At 44.1% G+C, this 22,360-nt stretch overlaps 1 protein-coding gene across 39 annotated transcripts in view; it reads right to left on the reverse strand.

Moving 5' to 3' along the window:
* Positions 1 to 22,360, reverse strand: part of LOC138210910 (receptor-type tyrosine-protein phosphatase delta-like) — a 348,424-nt gene that overhangs the window by 90,486 nt on the left and 235,578 nt on the right. For 38 of the 39 annotated variants that reach the window (XM_069170312.1, XM_069170306.1, XM_069170304.1 and 35 more), the window contains one exon: positions 2,594 to 2,779. In XM_069170312.1, coding sequence (XP_069026413.1) covers positions 2,594 to 2,696 — 103 coding nt within the window. In that variant the 5' untranslated portion in view covers positions 2,697 to 2,779. Of the gene's footprint in view, positions 1 to 2,593; positions 2,780 to 2,924; positions 3,018 to 22,360 lie in introns of all 39 variants that reach the window. The other variant, XM_069170313.1, reaches the window with a different exon arrangement.

Genomic DNA, 22,360 nt, shown 5'->3' on the forward strand with positions numbered 1-22,360 from the left:
AATGGATCCAGAGCGGTGACAGAGGGCAGTTTTCCCTTTGGAAATGCAGTCGGATTTTGGCTCTGAGGGGTAAACCACATATGAGAGTGCCCGAGAGTGTCGGAGGCTGGATGTGCATATGCAGAGGCACGGTAGAGGAAATTAAGGAGCTTCTAAATCGCTGGAAGGGGCTATTGCACTTCTTCCAAACAGCGAGGGGAGAAGACAAAGACGCAGGCAGGAAAACAGTCGAAAGAAAAAAAAAAAAAAAAAGCCCAAATCAGAAATGAGGAGAAAATTGGCAAGAGAGCGATTAGGAAGAAAAACAATAGAGGGAAGCCGAGAAAGGGAGGAACAAACACGTGCACGAGGGAGATGAGGCAGTGCAGGAACAGAGAAGAGCAAATATAAATCTCGGAGCTAATATGTACCGCCTAAAGTGGTTCTGGCTTTGAGGAGGCACTTTCTCTCACACCTTGGCTGCAGACAGGACACGCACCTCATCCCCGTAACCTCCCCGACTCCCACACGCCCCCGTAGTCATTAACAGACAGCCACTGTGGCTGTCTCATGATAAGTTTGTTTTGGCTTTGAAATGATGACCCAGCACAGCTGTTTAAGTAGGGTAAGGGGTAGCAGCAGCTGCTAACAGCCAGGCTGCTAAAGGAAGGCAATTAATGGGGGGTCGAAGGGGGATGGTGAGCACCAAGGCGTCGAGGTTTGGGGGGTTGGGGGGGGGGGGGGGGGGGGGGCTGCTGACTGCAGTTGTGCAGGTTTCTGTTACATTTGTGCTCAAATGCAACTGTGGAATGTCTGGAAGTTTTACCAAGACAGCTGTCTGAGGGAAGGCTTTGGCAATAGTGTGTGTGTTTTTTTTTCTTTTTTCTCATCAACTATTGTTATGTAAATTCTCTCTAGACTGTGGAAGATGGGAGTTTGTGAAAAGATAGCTCCTAAAGAGAACGTTTATCGACCGTTAATGCCGTTTTGGGTAGGTCCCATAATTAAATTGTGTCAATAAATCCTGGAGCTGCACATAAAACGGGAGATAAACGGAGAATACATTTCTCCATTTGCCTCTCCCCTGCTGTGAGACATATGTGACGGAAGGCAAAGAAGAAAAATAAAACACATTTGAACAGATTGCAGGCAACATTTCTCAAGCACAAAGTTGAAAATCTCGCCCATCAATTTCACTCCGCGTGGCTCTGTTGTATATGACCTTGGGTGAATGAGCCCTTCATTCAGAGATATTCAGCTGAACTGAGGGGATTTCAGTCAGTGCAAAGGGAGCAATAAAACTTTTATTCATCCCACTGTGAATCCAGAAGCTAATGATTCATGGATCTTAGTGCAAAAAAAAAAAAAAAAAGAGAAGGTGGGAGAGGGGGGGATCTTTGGTGTAGGACCAGAGCTAAATGAGGTTTGAAAACTGTTGTCACACATCAATGGGCAGGTGTCTGATGTCAAGTAACTCAATTCCAAAGATTTCTCATTGTGAGATTCTTGGCTGAGGATTTCTGGTTTTTACTGCAGAGAAAAAGTAGTTGAATAATAAAGATATGAACACATTTTGATAGTTCGGTGAGGTGAGGTGAAGAGATCTATTGTAGTGAAATATAGTTGTGTGTGTGTTTGTGTGTGTGTGTGTGTGTGTGTGTGTGTGTGAGAGAGAGAGAGGGCGGGGAGGGGGGTGGGGGTGGGCGGGGACACTATATGAAAATAACATTACTTCTTACCAAAGTGGACTGATACATGATTTTGGAGGGTTTTTTTTTGTTCTTTTAACTTTACTCGTCATTTTTAAAGATCCCTTTTAAACACGTTTTAAGACATATAAATAAAACAAAATATATATCATGATCTTTTTAAAAAATAAATATATTCTCTCATTGTAAAAATCCAGAAACTGTCTTAGTTTTAAGAATGTAACTGTTAGACACGGTGTCGAATACTTCAACTAGCCCACTGTCAGTGTTTGGGCTGTTAGTGTCTGAAGCCTTCAAGATTTCTAATCACCCTTGTGTAACTTGTTCATCCTCCACATACAAGTGTTCAAATCAAATTTAGGTTGAGCACAGAGGAACATTCCCGCTTCAGGAGATACATTTAAAAGCAGCCTTCAAGTGTAAAACTGCAAATACACCATTCTGCACAGTGCAGGTCAAACACCCAAGTAAAGCAACAATAAGCTATATAACACGTTGTGTGTGTGTGTGTGTGTGTGTGTGTGTGTGTGTGTGTGTGATGGTATTTCTCCCCATTATTTAATAACCTTATAGAACCTATATAATTCAGTGTTGCATGAGCGTTTCTTATATTCATGACAAACATTTGACAGTGGTCATAGAGATAGTGTTACGCAAGTATGAACTGTGTATCAGACTCGTCATCGTAGGAACCAGCCTGCGTGTTTCGTGAAGAAGTTTTATATATTTGATCACATATTTATTGAAGTTTTGAGTATGTTACGTTCAGTATTTACGTGTCTGATGTTCAGCAAAGAAAAGAACAAAAGAAAAGAAACAAAAGCAGTTCCACCCGTACCACCCCTTCCCCAACCCAGCAGGACACAAACACTTGAGGCCCACACGAAAGCCGCCGGTGTACTTACTTTGAGCGTCGGCGAGGTGCAGGAGCAGACCCAGGACAAGCAGCAGCGGCAGCAGCAGCGTGGGTCTGGCTCTGTGCATGGTGGGACAGCTTGGCACCAGCATGCTTTGGCAGCCTCGGTGGCACTGGCTCACAGAGCCCTGTGAGTCAGTCTGGTCTGATTTCTCAGATGCAGGGTATTCACAGCCTATGCAAGGCAAGGAGGGATAGGAAGAGGGAGAAGGAAGGAGGAGGGAGGGAAAAAAGAGAGAGAGAGAGAGAGAGAGGGACTGAATGAAACAAAGCTGTTTGGCTCCATGGGTTTTATCTATCCCTGCACATTTCTGACATACCCCCACACAGCCTCGGCTGGAGCTGACAGAGGATAGGAAGGGCCTGATGTGCTCACGGGGTATGTTCTGACAGTTCTCTAAATGGAATAGTCACTTCACACAATATGTGTGCACGTGTGCATGAGAGGGAGAGAGATAGAGAGTGCCACAGAGAGAGAGAGAGAGAGAGAGGGAGAAACCACACAGATGAAAGGGGGAGTTAATATGATTTTGTCTTCACAGCTTTGGTCGCGAGCGCCAATTAAATATGCTGCATAATAAGAGTATGTTTTAAGTCCCCACTCAGATCAGTGTTGATATAAGTTTCACAGAAATGCTTCACTTGCATGGAAGAATAGTCAGGAAATGCACGAAACGTTCATGTAAGTGGCGAAAGCTATTTTATATTTCTTCAACCGGGAGGTAAAAAAAACAAAAAACACGTGGTAACTCTTTTAATTACGTTGGGCTATTCTGTACATATTCAATAAAACAATTCATCTGAAGCACATAATGAAGCTTCTTGCGCCACATTTCCATCCACTGTGGATGCTTTAATAGCTCAAAGTGCCTCGACAAAATGATGGAGTGGCATGGCTTCGGCGCACACACACACACACACACACACACACACACACAGGTTTTGTCTTTTTTCAAAGTGCTGCACAAACAAGAAGACAGAGTGGCCAGCTGATGCCATTCATGTTTCAGCCTTTTGTCGAAGGGCCACGACCGGCTGTAAAAAAAAAAAAAAAATCAATGTGATCCAGTGAGCTAGTATTAGTTGCAGACCAGCTCCATCCCTTGTCATCCATTTGCTTAAGCCTGAGGTTGATCCTAAGTGATGGGTGCTTTGCGGTCGTCTCTGGCTCATAACACGGCTCCCAGCTAATCCGAGTGTGCGAGCTTCGACGACAATACTGCGCTGCTGGTCAGCACGCTGGCTCGCCTGCCCGCGTCGTTCCGGCAGGAAGCCGTCGTCCCCGGCTGCGGCGACCGGGCGGAGCGCAGTTTGTGCACCGCGAGATCGCGTACCGCACGCCGCGGCAGATCTCGCGAAGTTTTTGCGATCGTGCGGGGTTTCGCCAAGTGTTTATTCAGGAGGCAGCAACTCCGCATATAAATGCTCTCGCTAGAAATAATATCATATTAGACTGTTTATCTACAGATTTGACCGCCACCCACGAAAAGAAAAAAAAAAAAAAAAAAAAAAAAAAAAGGAAAAACAAGCACCCCTAAGCCCAATCACGAGGCCCGATGATGACAAAGTACCTCATTTCCCTGTTACCAATCATCCTCTTTCTCGCTCCCGGCTTTCCCTCTTTCATTTCTGTGGGCTGTAAATGGCAGAAAAGACGGGAAGATAGCGCACCTGTCACACTCGATTTGTGTTGGGGGGAGATAGACACGACTACCTGTCTCCGAGCGCCGCGGGGCTCGTAGCGAGCGCAAGAGCGGGGGACGTGTGGCGAAGGGAATCAATTTGAGACAATCTCATCCCCCGCTCACGCCACCACCAACACACACACACACACACACACACGCACACACACACACACACACACACACACACACACACAAATGCGTATGCATATACATACCATCTGAGAACACTAGGCAGAATTTTCACACGAGTAGTGTTTATAGCGACGGCGAATTTGATTAGAATCAATTGGACTGAGAAACCCTGAACGGGGATAAAGCAGCGAAGTGATCCATACGTGGTGCAGGTACAGCTGTCTGTCTCCTCCGGTTATTGTTTCACGGATCTGCCCCTCCAAATCTAAGTGATAGCCTTTGAGTTAATTAATGAAGTGTGAATTTCCATAATGACATGACATTAGGCGGCACACGAGAAACAGTACTCAGCAGCCCTCCCTTTCTCTATTCACACACACACACACACACACACACACACACACACACACACACACATGCTGATACAGGCAAACAAAACCATCTGTATGTTGTGTAACCACCAGTGAGACAACCGAGAGGCTGTGCCATGTGAGTAAATACAAGGAGCAGCAAACGTAAGCGCCGCTAAAACGCACCCCTCTAAAGCATAATTCCAAGCAAAAATGAAAGCAATTAGAACTGGTGTTGATTTGCAAGGGTTTTTACATGTAAATCGTGCTGCGGATTCCTTCCCAGCGTTCTAAGGGGGTGATGAGCGAGCCACCTGCCAGACCTGGCAGAAAGGCATTGTTATCCGACGACGGATTCGGCCTAAACGCTGCAGCAATTTTTTTTTTTTTTGTATGAAAGCTGGTGTCCACATGTATGGGCATGCACGTGAGTTTAAAAGATCCTTTCTGCTTCCATTAGTCCACACACAAAAAAGATTCCCTCCAAGGCAGCCCATTTTATCCTCAACATGGCCGTTTAGCATTGCACCCCGCACCTTGACTTTCATACATTTGGTGGCACTGATGCTTCCCATTGAACATTTATTACAATAGAAAGGAAAAAAAAAAAAAACAGTCTTGTCTTTCTTCCTGAGCCCCCGGTGGTATTATTGTGTTCCCATTCAGTAGTGCTTCATTCAAAGGATTTTGCTGCTGATAGCAATCATGCATTATTAAACAAAGCCTGACAACATGCACAATGTTAATTAGAAAAGGGGGGGGGGGAGTGCGTGGCAAGAAAAAGAAGGGGGCTGTGAGCTGTCTACTCTCTCTCCTTCCCCTTGATCCTTATCAGAAATGTGAAAGAGAAGGAGGGTGGGATGTTTATATTCTCTATAATGGCTGGTCTCTCTTCTCATTTGAGCGTGCTCGTTTGTTTTTTTTTGTCTATTTAGACAAGCAATATTATTAAGGGTAAAAAAAAACAACTCCACAAAGAATCAGTCATATTCATCTCATATTCCAGCCATACAGCAATAAACTTGTTATGGGAACGAATGCACCGAGAATAGCTATGAGCTCCCCAAAGCAGCAGGTTCATAACATCAGCTTCGCACCAATTGTGTCTTTCCCTTTCTCCCACATGCTGCAATATTTTTGCCACATCGAATACAAACCAGTGGGAAGTCGATGGTGACTTGAGAATGCTTCTGATTTTTTTCATTTTTAACACAGATTTGAGTGTGGCAGTTCTACCACATTATGCTCATCCTGTACAAGTTGACTAATTTCACTTTGGCCAGCTCCAGGGAATTTTAAAATGGGGTGTTTTTAATTTCAGGCTCATGCACAAACCGAATTGAACTTCAAGGAACTAGAGGAGCGATGGTATGTTATCCTAACAGACCAAAGCAGCCACAAAAATGCCACCAAATCTATTAAGGCCAACCCGTCTGTAATTAGCCTAACACATTCAAGGACAAAGCACGGCAAACTACAGAGGATGTGTGAACCATGCTGCACTGTGTTAGAAAAAGTAGTATCATGGCCAGCCAGGCACAGCAAATAAGAATTTGCTTCCTTTTATGAAACAGGACTTTCTATTTCCCTCCAGACGAGCAAAGTTAAAGAATGCAATAATTACTCTCCACACCCACACTTTCCAACTACAGTGATACGCAGGGCTGTGGTAGTGAGTACACGGGGTGGACCGCTGTGTTCGAACTGCAGTGCTCCCTCTGATTCCTGTCGTTGACTTTGACCTGATGCTGAGCGAAAGAGACCCTGCGTCAGAAACTGCTTCTTAACATGAGCTCTTGTTGTGAAGTTCGGGTCAGCGAAGAGGACACAAGGTGGAGAGGAGACGGAGCTGCTGCCGATACAGATTACACCGCCTTACATTTACTTTTGACATAGTACATAATACAGTATTTTCAGACTTAACACCATGATGAAGGCACTGTAGTCCAAATCCTGGGAGTAAAAAAAAAAAAAATCAGGTGTTGCGGTTTCAATTGGGAGCATCAAAGTACATATGGTCATAATTATCTGATATTTTCTAATGTTAAACACTAATGGTCACTTGAACATGTTCTACAGCAAGTTCATAAATGCTGTCCTCTACCCTTCCCTTTTTGAGGGGAAATTATAACAATTATTGTAAAAAAAAAAAAAAGATTACGTAAAGAATTGTATGTAAAACATATTTTTCTCTCTGAAGTTGTGGAGAATTCCCTGTTTTTAGATGCCGTAGTTGATGTCAGGGATAGGGGTAGGATTCAGATGCTCACGGGGTCAGCATCATTTATTTACGTTAGGAGCACTGCGGAGTGGCAGAGTACACGCTCCGATGATATCAGCCCAAAGGTCAAAGGTCATCTCGAACATCACGAGAGCCTCTGCACTCGCCCTTCCTCTTCTTTTACAGATGCGTAGGGTAAAACATGACTGCTTGTGACACTCACGGGGGCCCCTTGGAGTTTTATTTAAAAGATAGAATTTAGTTCATAAAAGCACATGTGTATACTTCGTATATCTGCAGGCATCCATTTCCTGTTAAAATCCTTGTTTCCTCATCATGGGTTAAGTCACAATATGTTTTACAGGCCAGCTACAAGACAATCTTTGTCCCAAGTTCTTTCTTTATTGCCACTGTGTAAAGTTTCAGTCGCTCTCTTCACTGGATAAAGACCCTCTGTTATGTGTAGTTCTCTCTTTCCGTTACTTCTCCGCCATGGTTTTTCGCTTCTTCCCATTTCTCCTCTTTTTTTTTTTTTTTTTTTTCCCTCTCCCGCTACTTCGATAGTGTGATTTAAGAGCGAGTGACAAGGCCGTTTCTCACACATCGCTCCAGATCAGCCGGCATGTGTAATAACATCCCTCAAGCTAAGCTAAGCTATGCCCTCAAGTGCAGCCTCCACATGAAAGACCCTGACAACCACACATCTGAGTATAGTTTATTTGCTATACTTACCCCCCCACACACACACACACCCCATCCCTCCTTGCCTCCCTCAAACAGGCCTCTCACGGTCATAAAATACCCTTTGGGTGGTGCCGGCGGACTTTCTGTTTGACAAAATCAGGGCTTACAGTTCTGCCTGCACGCCTGACTAATTTTTGACAAGCCGAAGCTACCAGTGCTGCAGCTGACGTCTTTGGTTATATCTTGTTTTCTTACGAATGGTTCACCCAACATGAAACGCACAGCAGGAAACTAATTGGATCTGATGACATTTGTCTGTCTGCATAACTTCTTTAAAAGCACCTGCTGCGGCTGTAGGACAAGGAAGCTATCGCAGTCCCATCTCAATTGTGTGTCCGTGGCAAATTACTAGCAGGAGATTTCAAAGCATTTCCACCTTTTCTGTGGGCAAAACGACGTGGACTTCGAAAATGTCTCACACAGAAACCTCAACAAAATCAATTTTGTAGTTGATACAGAAAAAAACAAACAGTTCAAGAACAAGGTGTTGCAATGGGAAAACTGTTACCTTGTTTGGGTGAAAGTGCAAGGTTGTGTCATTGTGAGAATTGAGCCCACCCAGACTGCCCTTGAGCATACGCTTTAGTGAAACTAAAATGACCACGAACCATCATCTCACAAATACTCCTCCTCCTCCTCCTCCTCATCCTCCTCCTCCCCACTTGTTCTCTGTGCACTCTTTGTGTTTGCAACAGCCTATCCTTGACTTTTCTCTCCACCTGATCTTACCTCGCCACTTTTTCTCTTTCTGTTTCTCTCTCTCTGTCTCTCTTCACCCATCTTTCTCTCGCCACGTTTCCCAGCAGCTGTTGGGTTCAGATGGATGGTACCCACAGTGCAAGACCCTGACCTGCAGTCTAGTGACTGATTATCCCAGTGCCCTGTTGTGCTGCTCCTTGAACGCATACCGACACACAGTGCACACGCAGGCATAACAAGCACACACGTACAAGGTTATGGAGCTATTGGGTAAGCTTTAGGGACACCGGGGAATTTAGAGGGGGGGGGGGAGTGAAAGCAAAAAGTCAAAGCAACCTATTTCATCTTTGTCGGCATGTTTGGATCACCTCCTTTGACCTTGTTGACACTGGTAAACACACTTCCTATTGAACGCTAATGGACGCCACTAATGCCTTTTCAATGGGCAGCAGATAAAACCGCTGCAGAATACAATCAGCCTTTTGGTGAGCGACTGAGCTGCGTAAACTATTCAAATGATTGCCAGCTTGTCGGGAGGCCTTCTCTTGTGTTATGTTTGCTTGTCACTGCATGGGCGGTTTCTATAGTACAAGCATGTGCCACTTGGGTCGTGCTTGACCTTGCGCATCAGCATTTAGTATAGGGAAATAACTTCTTATCATGCAAACAGGCTGAATCTTGAGGAGTCTATTGTGTCGGGAGCAGAGAGTGTGGCAGGATGGGGGGGAAAATGAGAAAAATGGTAGACGCAGCAGTAGCAGCCAACCTGGAATGGCTGGGATTAAATTTACGCCGCATGAACAGGGGAGGGCTAAATCATGTTACATATTATGAACCAGAAAAAAAGAACGGGGAGTGAGAGGAGGGCGGAGCAGAGGGCTGGAAATATAATGGATAAGGGGTGCAACGAGCCAGAGGAGGGAGAGCGAGGTGGTGAGAGAAGGGAGAGGAGGACTGGGGAAAGTAATGTGGAAGGGAAGGAGGCAAGTGGGAAGGGAGGGAAAGGAGAGCATGCTGTAAGGTATAGAGCAGGAGAGAGGTGGAGACCGATGGAGGGAAGCAAGGGAATGTGCCTCACTGCCAGCTTTTTTCACACTCCGTCTGTGCCTGCACGTCTGACAGAGGCTGCGCGAGAGAGATGGAAGAAAGGAATGAAGGATAGAGGGAGAAAAAGCAGTCAGTGCTGAAGAGGAGATGATAGCTGCAAGGCCACTCTGGCAGTCTGAAGGTATTGTTTCCTGAAGGGACGGAACTGGAAAGATGACAGTAGGTGAAAAAAAGAAAAAAGAAAAAAAAGCCCACAAAAAAAAAAGAAGCAAATAAGACACATGGCACACGTAAACTCTCCTCACCCTCGAACACACATACTCGGGTTCAGGACCGAATCCAAACAAATAGATGCAGCTTAAAATGCACGACTCCTACACTAACATGCTCACAAATGTAGACTCAGGCATTCGTGTGCACAAATAGACACATACAAGCCGAGCGCAGGCACGCATACCCTTTGCACCACATGCTCCTGGCACTTTGACATCTACCCCCAACACAGCAACGGTCTGTGGGAGGATGAATAATCTCACTTCCGTGAGGCAGAGAAATGAGAGAGAGGAAGGAGGGTGAGAGGGAGGTTGTTCCCAGCCTGAGCTCATGTCGTTTTATGGAAAGTACAGAGCCCTCGAACAGACAAAACAGCATTCCTCTGCCACTCGCCGCCGACATGGCACAAAACATCAGAACAGAGCTCTATTGAAAATAACTGAATAATGCAGCACCGGGAATTGTGTTGCCCCCTAATACATATGGCTCAAGTCAGGAGCAATATGCCTCCTTATCTTTTCAAAACAATTCAACACCAAGGTATATTGTGCGCCAGTGACATTTTATTGGCTTTTGTGCACATGCCAAACCGTTTGGTATGTAAATACGCTACTTAGGCGTACATGAAGGATGTAAGGAGGCGCTTGGGGCATACATGCTACACTCAAAGGGCAGCAACATAATTAAAATGCCAAATGTCTCCCATTATCTAAATGCTATTTTGACTCAATATACCCTGAGCTAAAATGTAACGCCACATTATGGTTGCCATAGTGCACTCAGGCAACGGTGGGTGAATTTCCCTTCAATTAGCCTAGGACGCTGTATGCCATCTTTTACCTAAGGTGGGATGTGTTCATAAGTGAACTTATTACAAGGCCTTAGCATACATCCATGTTAATTTCTCGGTTCTTGCCCCTCTCTTTCATGGGCATTTTCATGGATATACAAGTGACATTAAAATGCTGAATATTTGACTGTTATTATTATTAATTCTTATTGTTATTATGTCATTTTATTAATATACATGCTTCGAACAATGCCCATATGCTGTCCTGTCTAAGTGTAGTCTGGGGATTTGCTGAGAAAAAGTTGGTCACATCAGTATCCACAAGGACTGTGGCAGCCATTATTGTTGCCCTGGTCTTTTTGCCGTGACTCAGATTTGATAAGAAACCCGAGTCAACAACTGAAAGAACAGCCGGGCGGCATTAGGACCAGCAGCTTATCAAAGCTTTTTGCATGAAAATTCATCAGTGCCAACACGGAGGGCAACAGGACGAAAAATATTATCACAGATACGATATGTTTTTGCTGAATACACAGATTGACGTGAAATTGTGTTGTTGCTGCCTTCCCATCTACATCCAGATAAGGCCGGCAGAGGACACACTAGGTGGGGATGAACATCATTTCAGAAAGCTGTTTCAATATCTCAGTGGTTCAAGTATCCTCACAATACTTTCAAGTTTACTAAGCACTTTGATGTGGCTGCTGCTGATTATTAGATTTGAAAAAGCTAAACTTTTATTAGCTCTTGGACGCCCTTGAAAGGTGTTTTAGCCCGGCTAAGCTATTGTTCTCATGAAAAGCTGTGCAGGCTGCTTGTGCAACTCAGTCGAGGGAAAGTAACGGTTCACCCCAAGGCAAAAGCAACAATTCCCTCTTTGTCGTTTCACCGAGACAAATGTTTGCCATTGCAACGTTAGCAACCGAGCAAGTGTAGTTCCCTGTCAGTGATGGTATATTGTAGCACTCGAACAAGACATTTAGAATATCTTTATAGTCATTGCACAAGTACAACGAGATTAGGTTTGCAGCTTCCTTACTAGACATTTTATTATGCTGCCGAAAAATAAATGAATAATTCTTTTCTCCAGCCACAGTTTGAAGATTGTAATTCAAATCAAATGCCACCTTCAAACAAATGTCAGTATACAAAATCAAAAGCGCTCTGTCGGTGCCTGGCATCAAACAAAATGCACAGTTTGACATTTGGGAGTGATTTTCTCTCCCTCTGTCTTTGTTTCACATGAAATTAACTTGGTAATTGTCCGAATAAATGCATTTGAACCCACACCACACAAATAGTCTTTGCAGCTCTCACTCCACATCTAACACCCTCTTAGAAACCTTTGTACAAGCTCCCCCAACCCAATACAATCCACCCCCGAACACTCCCAAACATGATTAAGACACTGTCAAGCCTGACATTGCCATCTCCCAAGCTGTCAGTGGCCCTCATTGGGAGTTGCTGTTGACTGACTGCTTGGATGTGCCTTATCATTAGCAGGGCCGTCTGTGCCACCACGGAGGAGCTTTGATGACAGAAACTAAGGCCCCAGTGCCTGCCCCTCCCATTTTTCCTGCCCAAGTGTCATCTAAATGAGATAGGGCCCAGGAGCTAGGGGATTAGGCACTGCATAATTACCTATTTAAAGACCCTAATTGAGCATTTCATTAAGAGACTGGCACTGAGATTTTGCCAAGGAGGGCACTACAGGGAGAGAGACGTATTTGTCTGAGCATGCATGTGTACGTGTGCGATTGCATGTGTGGGTAGGTGGTGATACGAGTATGTGCGCGTGCATATGCCTGTGTTTGCATTTTGGAACTGCAGCAGACTGTAACCTTGAATTTAAGGGTTACCTTGCCAGCAACAAGGTCTCTTGCTTATTTTTTTGTTTACATTGCACTTTGACTGTTTGGCACATGATTGTGCAAGTAAATCCAACAGACATTCACCTTCAGTACAACATAGTTGATTGACAGACATGAGTAAACATAGGAATATCTCATTTCAGAGTCCTGCCCAACCTTTGATAATATATATAATAATGTAAAGTTCGCCTGACCCCCCTCAATGAACTGAAAATATGTGACAACTGCTTGAATCTGATAACATTTTTTTACAATTAAATCAAAACCAAATATACCAGTTATTCTGCAACTTGCAAATTATTAACTTTCTCGAACCAAAGTGAGTTAGCCGAGACACATTCCTGCTGTCCAACAGGGAGCAATTCCAAATTTACAAGTTTGTCATTCTGCAGTGCTCACATGATATTGAACACAGGTGCCATCACCCTACGTCATTTTCTTGATAAAAAACATTGTTACAAGTGATATTTTTATGATTCAAAAAAAATATTGTTACAAGAGAGAGATGAAGATATTCGTCACTTGCTTGAGCCAAACAAGACCTGTTTGGGAGATGTGTGCAGTTGTTGTGCCAACTGAATGCAAATTTGGCTTTGGATGTTCCAACTTCTAATTTGGGGTAACTTTAGCAATGCAAGACAAACAGAGCTACAAACTAAAGGAGGGCTTTTGAGATTACTAGGCTCTGATACACATGACAAAGAATAGACACTACAAAGATGAAATGCTTCCCTTGTCTGTGAAGCTAATTGGATCCAATAGAAGGAACGTTGTGTGTACACGCTGCTGCTCACTGTCCTTTAACCCAATAGCAAAAGACAGTAAGTGAGTTACTGCCATTTACATTGTCAGCTGTCAAACTCATCCGGCCCTTTGGTTTCCAGTTTTGTCAGACGAGATTAAATAAAAGACAGATGTGTCTCTTGTTTTTATTGCCTTACACAAGCTAGGACACTACATTTTTTTCATTGTGATGTTTACCACTGACATTTTTGATGTAGAGCTTGGATTGTATTAAACATTTTTACTTTACATCTACTTCAAAAATAATTTTCATGAGTGCAGTTTTTAAGGTCTTCAAAGCTATTGTGACAAGAAGTGCCAACAGTACAATGCAGGGAGAATGCTATTCCTATATGCCCACCTGACATTTTTTTTTTTTTTTTTTGGATGGCCGCACATCCCTTAGTAATTCTACAACATGACTGTGTAACTCGGCTCATTTAGTCGCATATCTTAGCGTTGGTGAAAGAGTCTCATTTCAGTTGGTAATTCCAAACATAATTAGGAGATCTACAATGCTGCTTTGGCCTATGATAGGGGTTAAAATCAACAAACAGAACTGGACTCCAGACCTCACCGGGGACCTCTGATCTTTTGTCATAACAAAGAATTTCTATGGTGACAACCATTAGAGGAGAATGCAGATAATTTTGTGATGACCAATTTGACACGATTTCCATGACCCAGCAGGCCGTGACTCTTCTTTGCCCCCTCATTGCTGTGTCAGGGATCACTGGGGACGTTGGCAAATCAGCGGCAGTTGCCTTGCACATGATTGACTTGCTTGCTAAATGACTAGCATCTGAAGTGGCAATGCTAGCTGGGAGCTGTTAAGAGTCTTTGGGGCAGACACCAGCTGCTAACTGAGACAGATAAACTGTCCCTCTCTCTCGGGATTCATGTGTGCTGAAGTCTGGCCACAGACGCCCGGGGCTCTAATGACACTGAAACATCATGAGTCTGTCAGTGCTATTCTAGCACCGGACCTATTATTCCTCTCTGACATGATGGAGGCGGAAAAGGCTCCTACAGTTGCTGGGAAATGAACTAGAATCTTGTACATAGCCAGTGAGAAATCTGTTGCTGATGTGATTTTGCATGATCTGTCTTGAGAATCTGTCCCCTTTCAAATGTCTCAATGCTACGGTAAATCCAAACCATTTATTTAACCATCGCAACCTTTGATGTGTCGGATTTGGAAATCGGGGAATGGAGAATGACAGATATACTGACTAGCATCCATGTAATCCCAATAAATGAAGATGTTCAAGCAAATACAAAGGCAGTAGACGCTGTCAGCATATCTGTAACATGAACGTTGGCTTTTAATAATCTTTTTGAGTTGGTATGTGGTGTGCAAGATGCTGCTGCTGCTGTGATGTCTTTAATGTAAGCTCGGATAGGTGGGTAGGTGAGTTTGTAGGGTGCCTTATCCAAATCTCACTTGAAAAATTGTCGTCCGACTCCCTCTCTCCCTTTGTTGCCTTACAATGAACTTGAACAATGAAACGCGCAATAAGCTTCGGAGACTGAAATATATTCATTTACATAAATGGCAGGTTGGCAATGGGTACACAAGGAAGCAAGACGCATAATCTCCAAGAGAAAACCTCTTTCTGCAAGTGTGTATTCCCTTCCAGCATAACATTTCGACGGCGTTGTCACTGCTGTGATTGTTGAGTAGAATATAAGCCTATATACTCTACACTCTGAATGCCTTGGATGGAAAATCCTGAGGGAGCGAAGACTGTCTCCAGACCAATTCTCTACCTTGTGACTGATTGCTACTGGCTACAGACTTATTTATTATTAATGGAACCAGTTTTTATTCAAATGTTGGATGTTGTCAGTGAGTTTTGTAAATCCTTTTTTCCCCCATGATCAGCACGGCATGTTGTGTTTATCCAGTCTTACACATTTATGACCACATTTGGACCCCATATACAAGCCCGAACACCTGAGTGGGTGCAGAAAAATGTGAGCAGAGCAGATCTCACACTCATCTATTGCTCACGATTTGAATTTTTACCACATTAATCGAACACTGTAACAGTAAATATGACATAGTGTAAGAAAGCCGGACTGTTGCATAATTTAACATTTGTGTGTGGTCTTGTGCGCATCCCAAGTGTGGACAAACTACCTACTCAGCTTGTGTGTTCCCCATCTGAAAACGCCCACAGCAGAATATCCTCTCGACCAGGCAGTTTCTATTCCAAAGTCCCTCAATAGTTCTGGCAGCCCTGCTGGAATCAATCTCAGGGGAGACCCAATGTGGGCCCTATCAGGCCTCATCTTGGCCTTGCGCATTCCCTATCTCCCCATCACTGTTGGGGAGACATCCATCTTGATTTCTGCTGAGTGCCAAAAAGAAGTAGTGGTAGAATCAGATGGAGAGATGGAGAGGAGGGTGCAAGAAGGGTGTTCACCTGATAAGGCGGCTGAGAATCAGAAGAGAAGATCTTCGGGAGCGTGGCCCCAACGTGCTGGAAAGAGGAACTTCATCTTTATCTAATTACCACAGGGCCGTTTTGCCGGGGTAGATAGCGCGAGCGTTTATGCCTGCTGGTTGGTATCTCATGACTTTACAAGCACACGCCTTCTCACGCACAAACTCATGCAGATATGATTAACATTCAAATACACTTCCAGTCACACACACACACACACAAGTGCAAGCACACACGCGCACAGAGGGGCTGAGTGCCATAACAGCCCAATGAAATATATTCAGATTAGAAAGGTGTCGCATTACTCTCCAGTCGGATGATAAATACGCGGTTAGCACCATCATTAATCTTGTACCCCTCCCCACCTTCTGCCTCCAGACGCGGTGATGTAAGGGGAGGGGAGCGAGCATACACTGGATGGAGCTCGTGCCTCAGTTAGGGCTGCAGCGGTGTGGCTGGTGCATGCATGGAGCAGCGATACTGTCTCATTCTGCTCGGTTTCACAAGCACACAAGGTCAGGGCAGTCTGACCCTTTGGGCTCGCTTGTAACATCACCGTTTCGAAAGGCAGGTTGTTGAGTCAACCTGAGGTCTCGCTGGCTCTTTATTAGGTAGTCATTGCTGTAAAAAAAAAAAAAGTAGAAACCGCCTCGTCATTTGTTAGACGTGGGGCCCGTCTCCTCTAAAACTCTCCATATACTCGCCCTAGCGCTCCTTTCCCATTCACCTTTCTTTTCTTTTGCGCAAGCCCATTCTCTCTTTCTAAGCACATGGCTTCTTGCTGCCGTCCTTGCGTCCCGAGGGTTTGCTGACATATTGCCCTGAATGGCATTTCATCGTAAGTGGCCATTGTGTGGCTAATGAGCAGCATGCATAAAACACGAGAGGGCTGAGAAGACAATGATAGACATACACACAGACAGAAACACATGCTGAGGACCAGGGTGGATTCACCACCAGTGGCTTAAGCAGCATATTTCTCCAGTAAATACTGCCTTGTCCCTCAAGGGAGACTTCAGACAGACAGTTCAGACAGTGGAGCGTTGCCCTCAATACAAACACAGCCCTGGGGTGGGGTCAGAGTTCAAGAGCTGAGGAAATTACGTGTGATAAATTGGCACTGGTGCGAGTAGTGTTGTGTATTTGTGAGTAGGGTCATCCTCCCTTCCCCTTCAGTGTTGTGTTTGATGAAGTGTATAGGCTTTGAAAGTGGTGCCTGTATCTCCAGCATGCTGGAAGTCAGAGTTTTAGCAGGATCCTCCCACATATCCTCATTGAAGTGGTGCCACTTGGGAAAAAAATGAGGAGGACCTCTTCACTGGTTTTGGTCCTGAAGTGAAACTGAAATTGTAAATGCTCAATATGGACTGAATCACCAAGAAGCATGATGTTGTTTTATGATCTATAGTAATGCACTGTCAACATACCCTGCTGTACCATAGAATACTTATATCATTATCAGGGTATCAACATCTAAGCAGAACACTCGCACTCTATAAGAAACCACATTAAAGCAGTTAACAGATTAAGTTTAGCTCAGCAAAACTGGAGCAGATGAGTGTATTTATCTCAATCATACATTTTCAACAGAAAACGCACCCAATCCGATGGTTCACTGCAAACTGTGTTCCTGAAAAGTGGTTAGACTTTATATGTATGAGATGTTTTGCTGAATCAGAAGTCTTGCAGGAGGAAAGTCAAGCTGAATGGAAATTCACAGCTGATCTCACATTCCAAGGGCAATGTTTCTGGGGGACATTTTCCCTTTGTAGTGACAAACTTTTGCCCTCAGTCCAGCCTGCTGTTGCCAAAAATACTTTGGGCTTAATTTTTGTCCCCTCAGATTATAGCCCTGTTTTCTCCTGTCTGCATTCAGTAATCACCAAGACGGCAACAGGATGGGCCAAGACCTTTGAGCTTAACAACAAGTATACACTGGGACTATTGTGTGAGCGGGGCCAATATAAACTCTAGTGTTTCATTGCAAGATGGCTGATTAGCTCTTGAGGGGGCAGTAAAGAATCCGGTGCCTTGGTTTGGGGCTTCACTCTTGATGCACCAGTAAATTAGGATGATGAAAACAACTCACATGCACTGGTCTATAAAATAATGCTATAATCAAGCACAAATTCCACACAAAAATTGTCACGCTCTCCCAGTTACCTTGCGTTGAGCCAATTGTGTTACTACATTTTTATTGAATCTCTGTCGCCCCCCAATCACTCTGTGCTCCATAAAATGCTGGCAAGTGGATTGGGGCTACTATAATAGTGGCACAATACAGAAATAAACTACTTTTACTGCTGCAAACAAAGTGATGTGACCTGGAAAGGTTGTATTCCTGGGATAATGACTGTATTTTAGAGTCAGGCCTCGGTGTGAACTCTAATTACTTGTCTGGGGCCGCTGAGCTACATTGGTCTCAAACACTTAGTAATCAAGTCCATATTGGCTCCATGTTTATTAAACACAACATGAATGTCTGGAGCTTTCTTTTTTATTGCTGTTGCAATTTTTTTCTTCATACGGGAGAAGTTGCACTGATATTTTAGCTATAATAATCCCGAAGCATAGACTTTAAATGTGTGCCCAGCACTTATAACATTATACTTACACTTATAACACTAATGAAATGTCTACTCGATCATGGATATTTTTTAACCATCTTACCTCCAAAAAAATATTTTGACATGAATCACAAAACACTGGGAAGATGATGGACACAAGGGATATATTATTAACCAAACTTTACCAACTCCGACAAAGGTTAAGAAATATTTTTAAGAAAATGTCCTTTGACTTTCACGTTTTACATGATTTAATTATCAACACTGTGCAGAACCGGCTTCACAGTTAACTTAATCACTGTGACATTTCTCATAAATATGCAAATACCATACAGACATGTTGATTACTTCGAGAGAAAAAGTGACTTTAGGCATAGACTTGCCGAAGACCGTCTCTCAAATCTCAAGTCGAGTCTTTTGAGCACCTCATGTGGGTCACTTTTTTTTCCAGAACGTTTCTGGGTTCCCACAGCAACATGTTTTGCCAAAACACAGCCTGCTTGCTTGTCACAGTAAATTTAATCATACAAAATGCGAGCACTCTGTGCTGCACTCATCACTGCCACTTCTTTTGAGTGGTTTCTTTCCAGTGCGGTTAGAAGTGAAGCAGATGGAGGGGGAGGCACAACAACAGAAAAGTGTCCATGCAATCTTAATGAAAATAATATCATAAAAATAGCACAATGGAGGTCTTGTTATGTAGCTTGGAATATCATTTTACACTTAGGTCCGTTGTGTCCCTGCAGACCACTGGTTTACTAGTAAAATAGTCCTCCATAGACTGGAAGGCGACATGAGTTTGTGAGATGGTAGGGAAAAATAAAAGGGACGCAAGGCAGGAGAAGGGGAGTTGTAGTGGTATTAAGGCATTGCACGCCCGCTGGCTTGTCCCTTATCCCACTGTGCATTCCAGTGGTGCAGTGTGCACAACTTTACAGCCAACAAAAAACTTAGAGTTGGGTGTTCCGTGCACAACTACTATTATCCTTGAAGCAGACTATCTTGATCCGTTTTCGGTCAGCTGTCTTGTCTCACCTCTGTATATGTGCTTGTGTTCCCACAGATCTACGTAGTCTCTGACAGGGAGGCTTAGCTTGTGGCCTCGCAGCTGGGAAATCTGTGCCCCCTACTGCCCTTGCGCTCCTACCACCCACTCTCTCTCCCTCTCGCTGCCCTACCAGGTCGTCCTACTGACGGCTAATAAAAGAAGCGGCCCTTGACTGTGAACAGCTGGGTTTCTGTGATCTCGCTTGGCAAGCGGCTTGTTGGGGCTTTTTCTCTGTGAGCAGAATAGTAAAATTCATAAGAATAGAACGAGAATGAGGGTGACAAATTCAGTACATGAAGAGGATTGGGATGAATAGGGGGGGGGGGGGGGAGATAGCGTAAAAGACAGTAAAGTGAAAGAACAGACATACTAGCATTTATTGGTAAGCCAGAGGAAGGGAGCTCAGTGGCTGTCTTGTCCCTGGCTTTTCATGGCCTAACCAGCTAATCAATAGCACAGAGAAATACAATTTCAGCTGGCTCACTGAGCTCTCTGTACAGGAGAAATACTGAGAGTGCCAACTCAGTTTTTTTTTCTCTCTCTACACAATGTGACAGCAGTATTTCTTTTAATATATTTAGCTTATACACAGGAAGTGATGTATCTCGTGCAGTGGTGAGTGTGCACCTACGCAGGAATCTGAATTGGACTTTAGAGGGAATGCAGTGAGTAGGAGCAGCTGAGTATGTCATTGATATTCACAGGACAAAAAAAAAAAAAAGCCCTGTTGTTCATATAGCAGTGCTTCCAGAGTGTGGAAAAGAGAAGTTTTTTTTTAAAAAAGCATTAAGGGATGAAAGTTCTAGCCATAAAAAAAAACAGTTCAAATAGCCATCTCATGTCTGTCGGCTGTGAATAAAAACAAACAGAGAGTAGAGGGAACGCAAGAGGCTGAGGATCGTTTTAGATATTGACCCTCGCTTTGAAACCAAATTCTTGTTTATTGTTGGGAAAGGCTTTGATGCATCTTGAAGTGCAGAGGCTGCTGGGGATAGATGAGGTCCTCCCCTCTTGGCTTTTGGCATTCCAATCTCAAGAGAGACGTGAGAGTGGCACCGTTACTCTTAAACAAAGACTCCAGTTGGGGACGTGTGTGTGTGTGTGTGTGTGTGTGTGTGTGTGTGTGTGTGTGTGTGTGGTGGGGGGGGGGGGCTGTGATGTGAGGGAGGCTTTAAATGTTGGCTGTCTTAAATAGCTGCTTATATGACCCGTCATGCCTGACCTCTGCCCTCTCATCACACTGCTGTTCCACATATATCTTTTTCTAATTTTGAGCGTGCGTGTGGACAAGTATGTGTGGAGTGGGGAAGTTGGTGAGTATGAAAGACGATTCCAGATGCTCCCAGCTGGCAGTTGCCCAGTGAGGCTAATACACTTCTGCCTGCCTAATTAGAGCGCACACTCACACACGAATGCACAGTCGACCCCTCCTCACCACTCATGTCCCACTGTTTCAATGGCTTTATGGTAGAAAGAACATATGCCCCCCCCTGTGTTTTATACAGGACACACATGCAGACAGCTAAACAAACAACCAGGGGCTTAATTACCTCATAAGGGAGGCCAGGGGTGAAGGCTGCTGATGAGTCACAGCGGCATAATGTAAAAGGATGTGCAATGCAACGCGGGGGAAAAAAAAAAAGCGATGATAGGCTATAAATGCAACGGATTTGTGGATTTTGATTAAAGTGGTGAGTCAGTAGCAAAAAATTATTCAGCAAAAACGATCTGTGATTGCAAGCAGTGCGGGTGTCTTACCAGCTCTCTTTGTATCTCAGCTGCTTTATGCAAACACAAACTCACAAGACTCCCCTTGACTTGTTACAATATGGGGGTAGGGTGAGGGTTTCTAAACTGGTGGGCTCCATGTGTAAAAATAATAACAAAAAAAAAAAATCCTGCTGACCCTTTCTGTAGACTCCTGAACAACAACATTTCGCTCTGGCAATAGGAGCACTTCCTCAGCACAGCGTGTCAGACATTTCCTGCCAGCCTGTCAACGCTGGCCTGTGTGTGTGAATTTGATTTATTTTTCTCTCTTTTGTCTTTTTGGGACAAATGCATAAAATAGTGATATTTAAAAAGAAAAGAAAAAAACACATCTGCCGGCATGATTCGATTTCAAGTTTTCAAGATTTACATGAATATGTTGAAAAGCCACACACACCCGAGTTTGTGTTGTTTCCTTCACTGTTGTAATTGTACAGCATCCACGCTATTACCTTATGTAAGAATTGAATTGTGGATATATGTCTGACACAAATCCAGCACTAATAAACACACTGCATTGGCGTATCAGACAAGACAGGATTACAATATAGACATTGGCTGCTTCTACTCAATATTGCACCGAAGCAGGAATCCAAATAAGGCAGTGTTTGTACATCAGTTTGCAAGCCATGCCAGAGCACAAAGCAAGGTCTAAAAGGGTAAATGAAAGCCTCAAAACAACACACACGGAAGCAGTGCCAAATGAGGACATTGAAGGAAGGGGCGGGAGGTTTGGGGCAGTGGAGCAACAGAGAAAGGGATCCCAAGGTCAGTGTTCAGGGGCCAGCTACAGATGAGGGAGGAGAGACTGCATGGACAGATGTCAAAAGTGATAAGCGTCAGGCCTGACAAGCTCCAGCTTGGCTATCGGTTACTACTCTGAGCCTAAGGTCGGGCCGGTGCCAAGACAATGCCAACGCCTCTCTGTGACGATCAGTGCCTCCGGAGGTTGTGCAAAATGGCTGCCGCCATGCCAGTGCATTACTACGAGTCACTGGCTCTGCTTCTTTTTTTTTTTTTTTCTCCTCTAAGGAAGTGCCATCTGTGAGTGACAGCGGGGCCTCAGACATTTATTTTCAATGCAGTAAACAAAGCTGCCATTTCTGCATTTTGAGGGTCTAGATGCAGGCATATTACCACCAGCAAGGCTGTTTGTTGTCACGAGAGATATTAAACGTGGTGTGATGTATATCCTTTTCCCATCTCCATTTATCTCGTTGAATCCATGCTCTCTTACACGCATCCGTCAAGCAGCAGGACAAAATAAATCCTCATTTTCACATCTGAAAGCAGGCTGGGCAAAAATCCAATACGCAGCAGAGTGCT

Source organism: Embiotoca jacksoni, unplaced genomic scaffold (assembly GCF_022577435.1).
Source record: "Embiotoca jacksoni isolate LCO1_2020_lvr unplaced genomic scaffold, fEmbJac1.0.p SCAF_49, whole genome shotgun sequence".
NCBI lineage: Eukaryota > Metazoa > Chordata > Actinopteri > Embiotocidae > Embiotoca > Embiotoca jacksoni.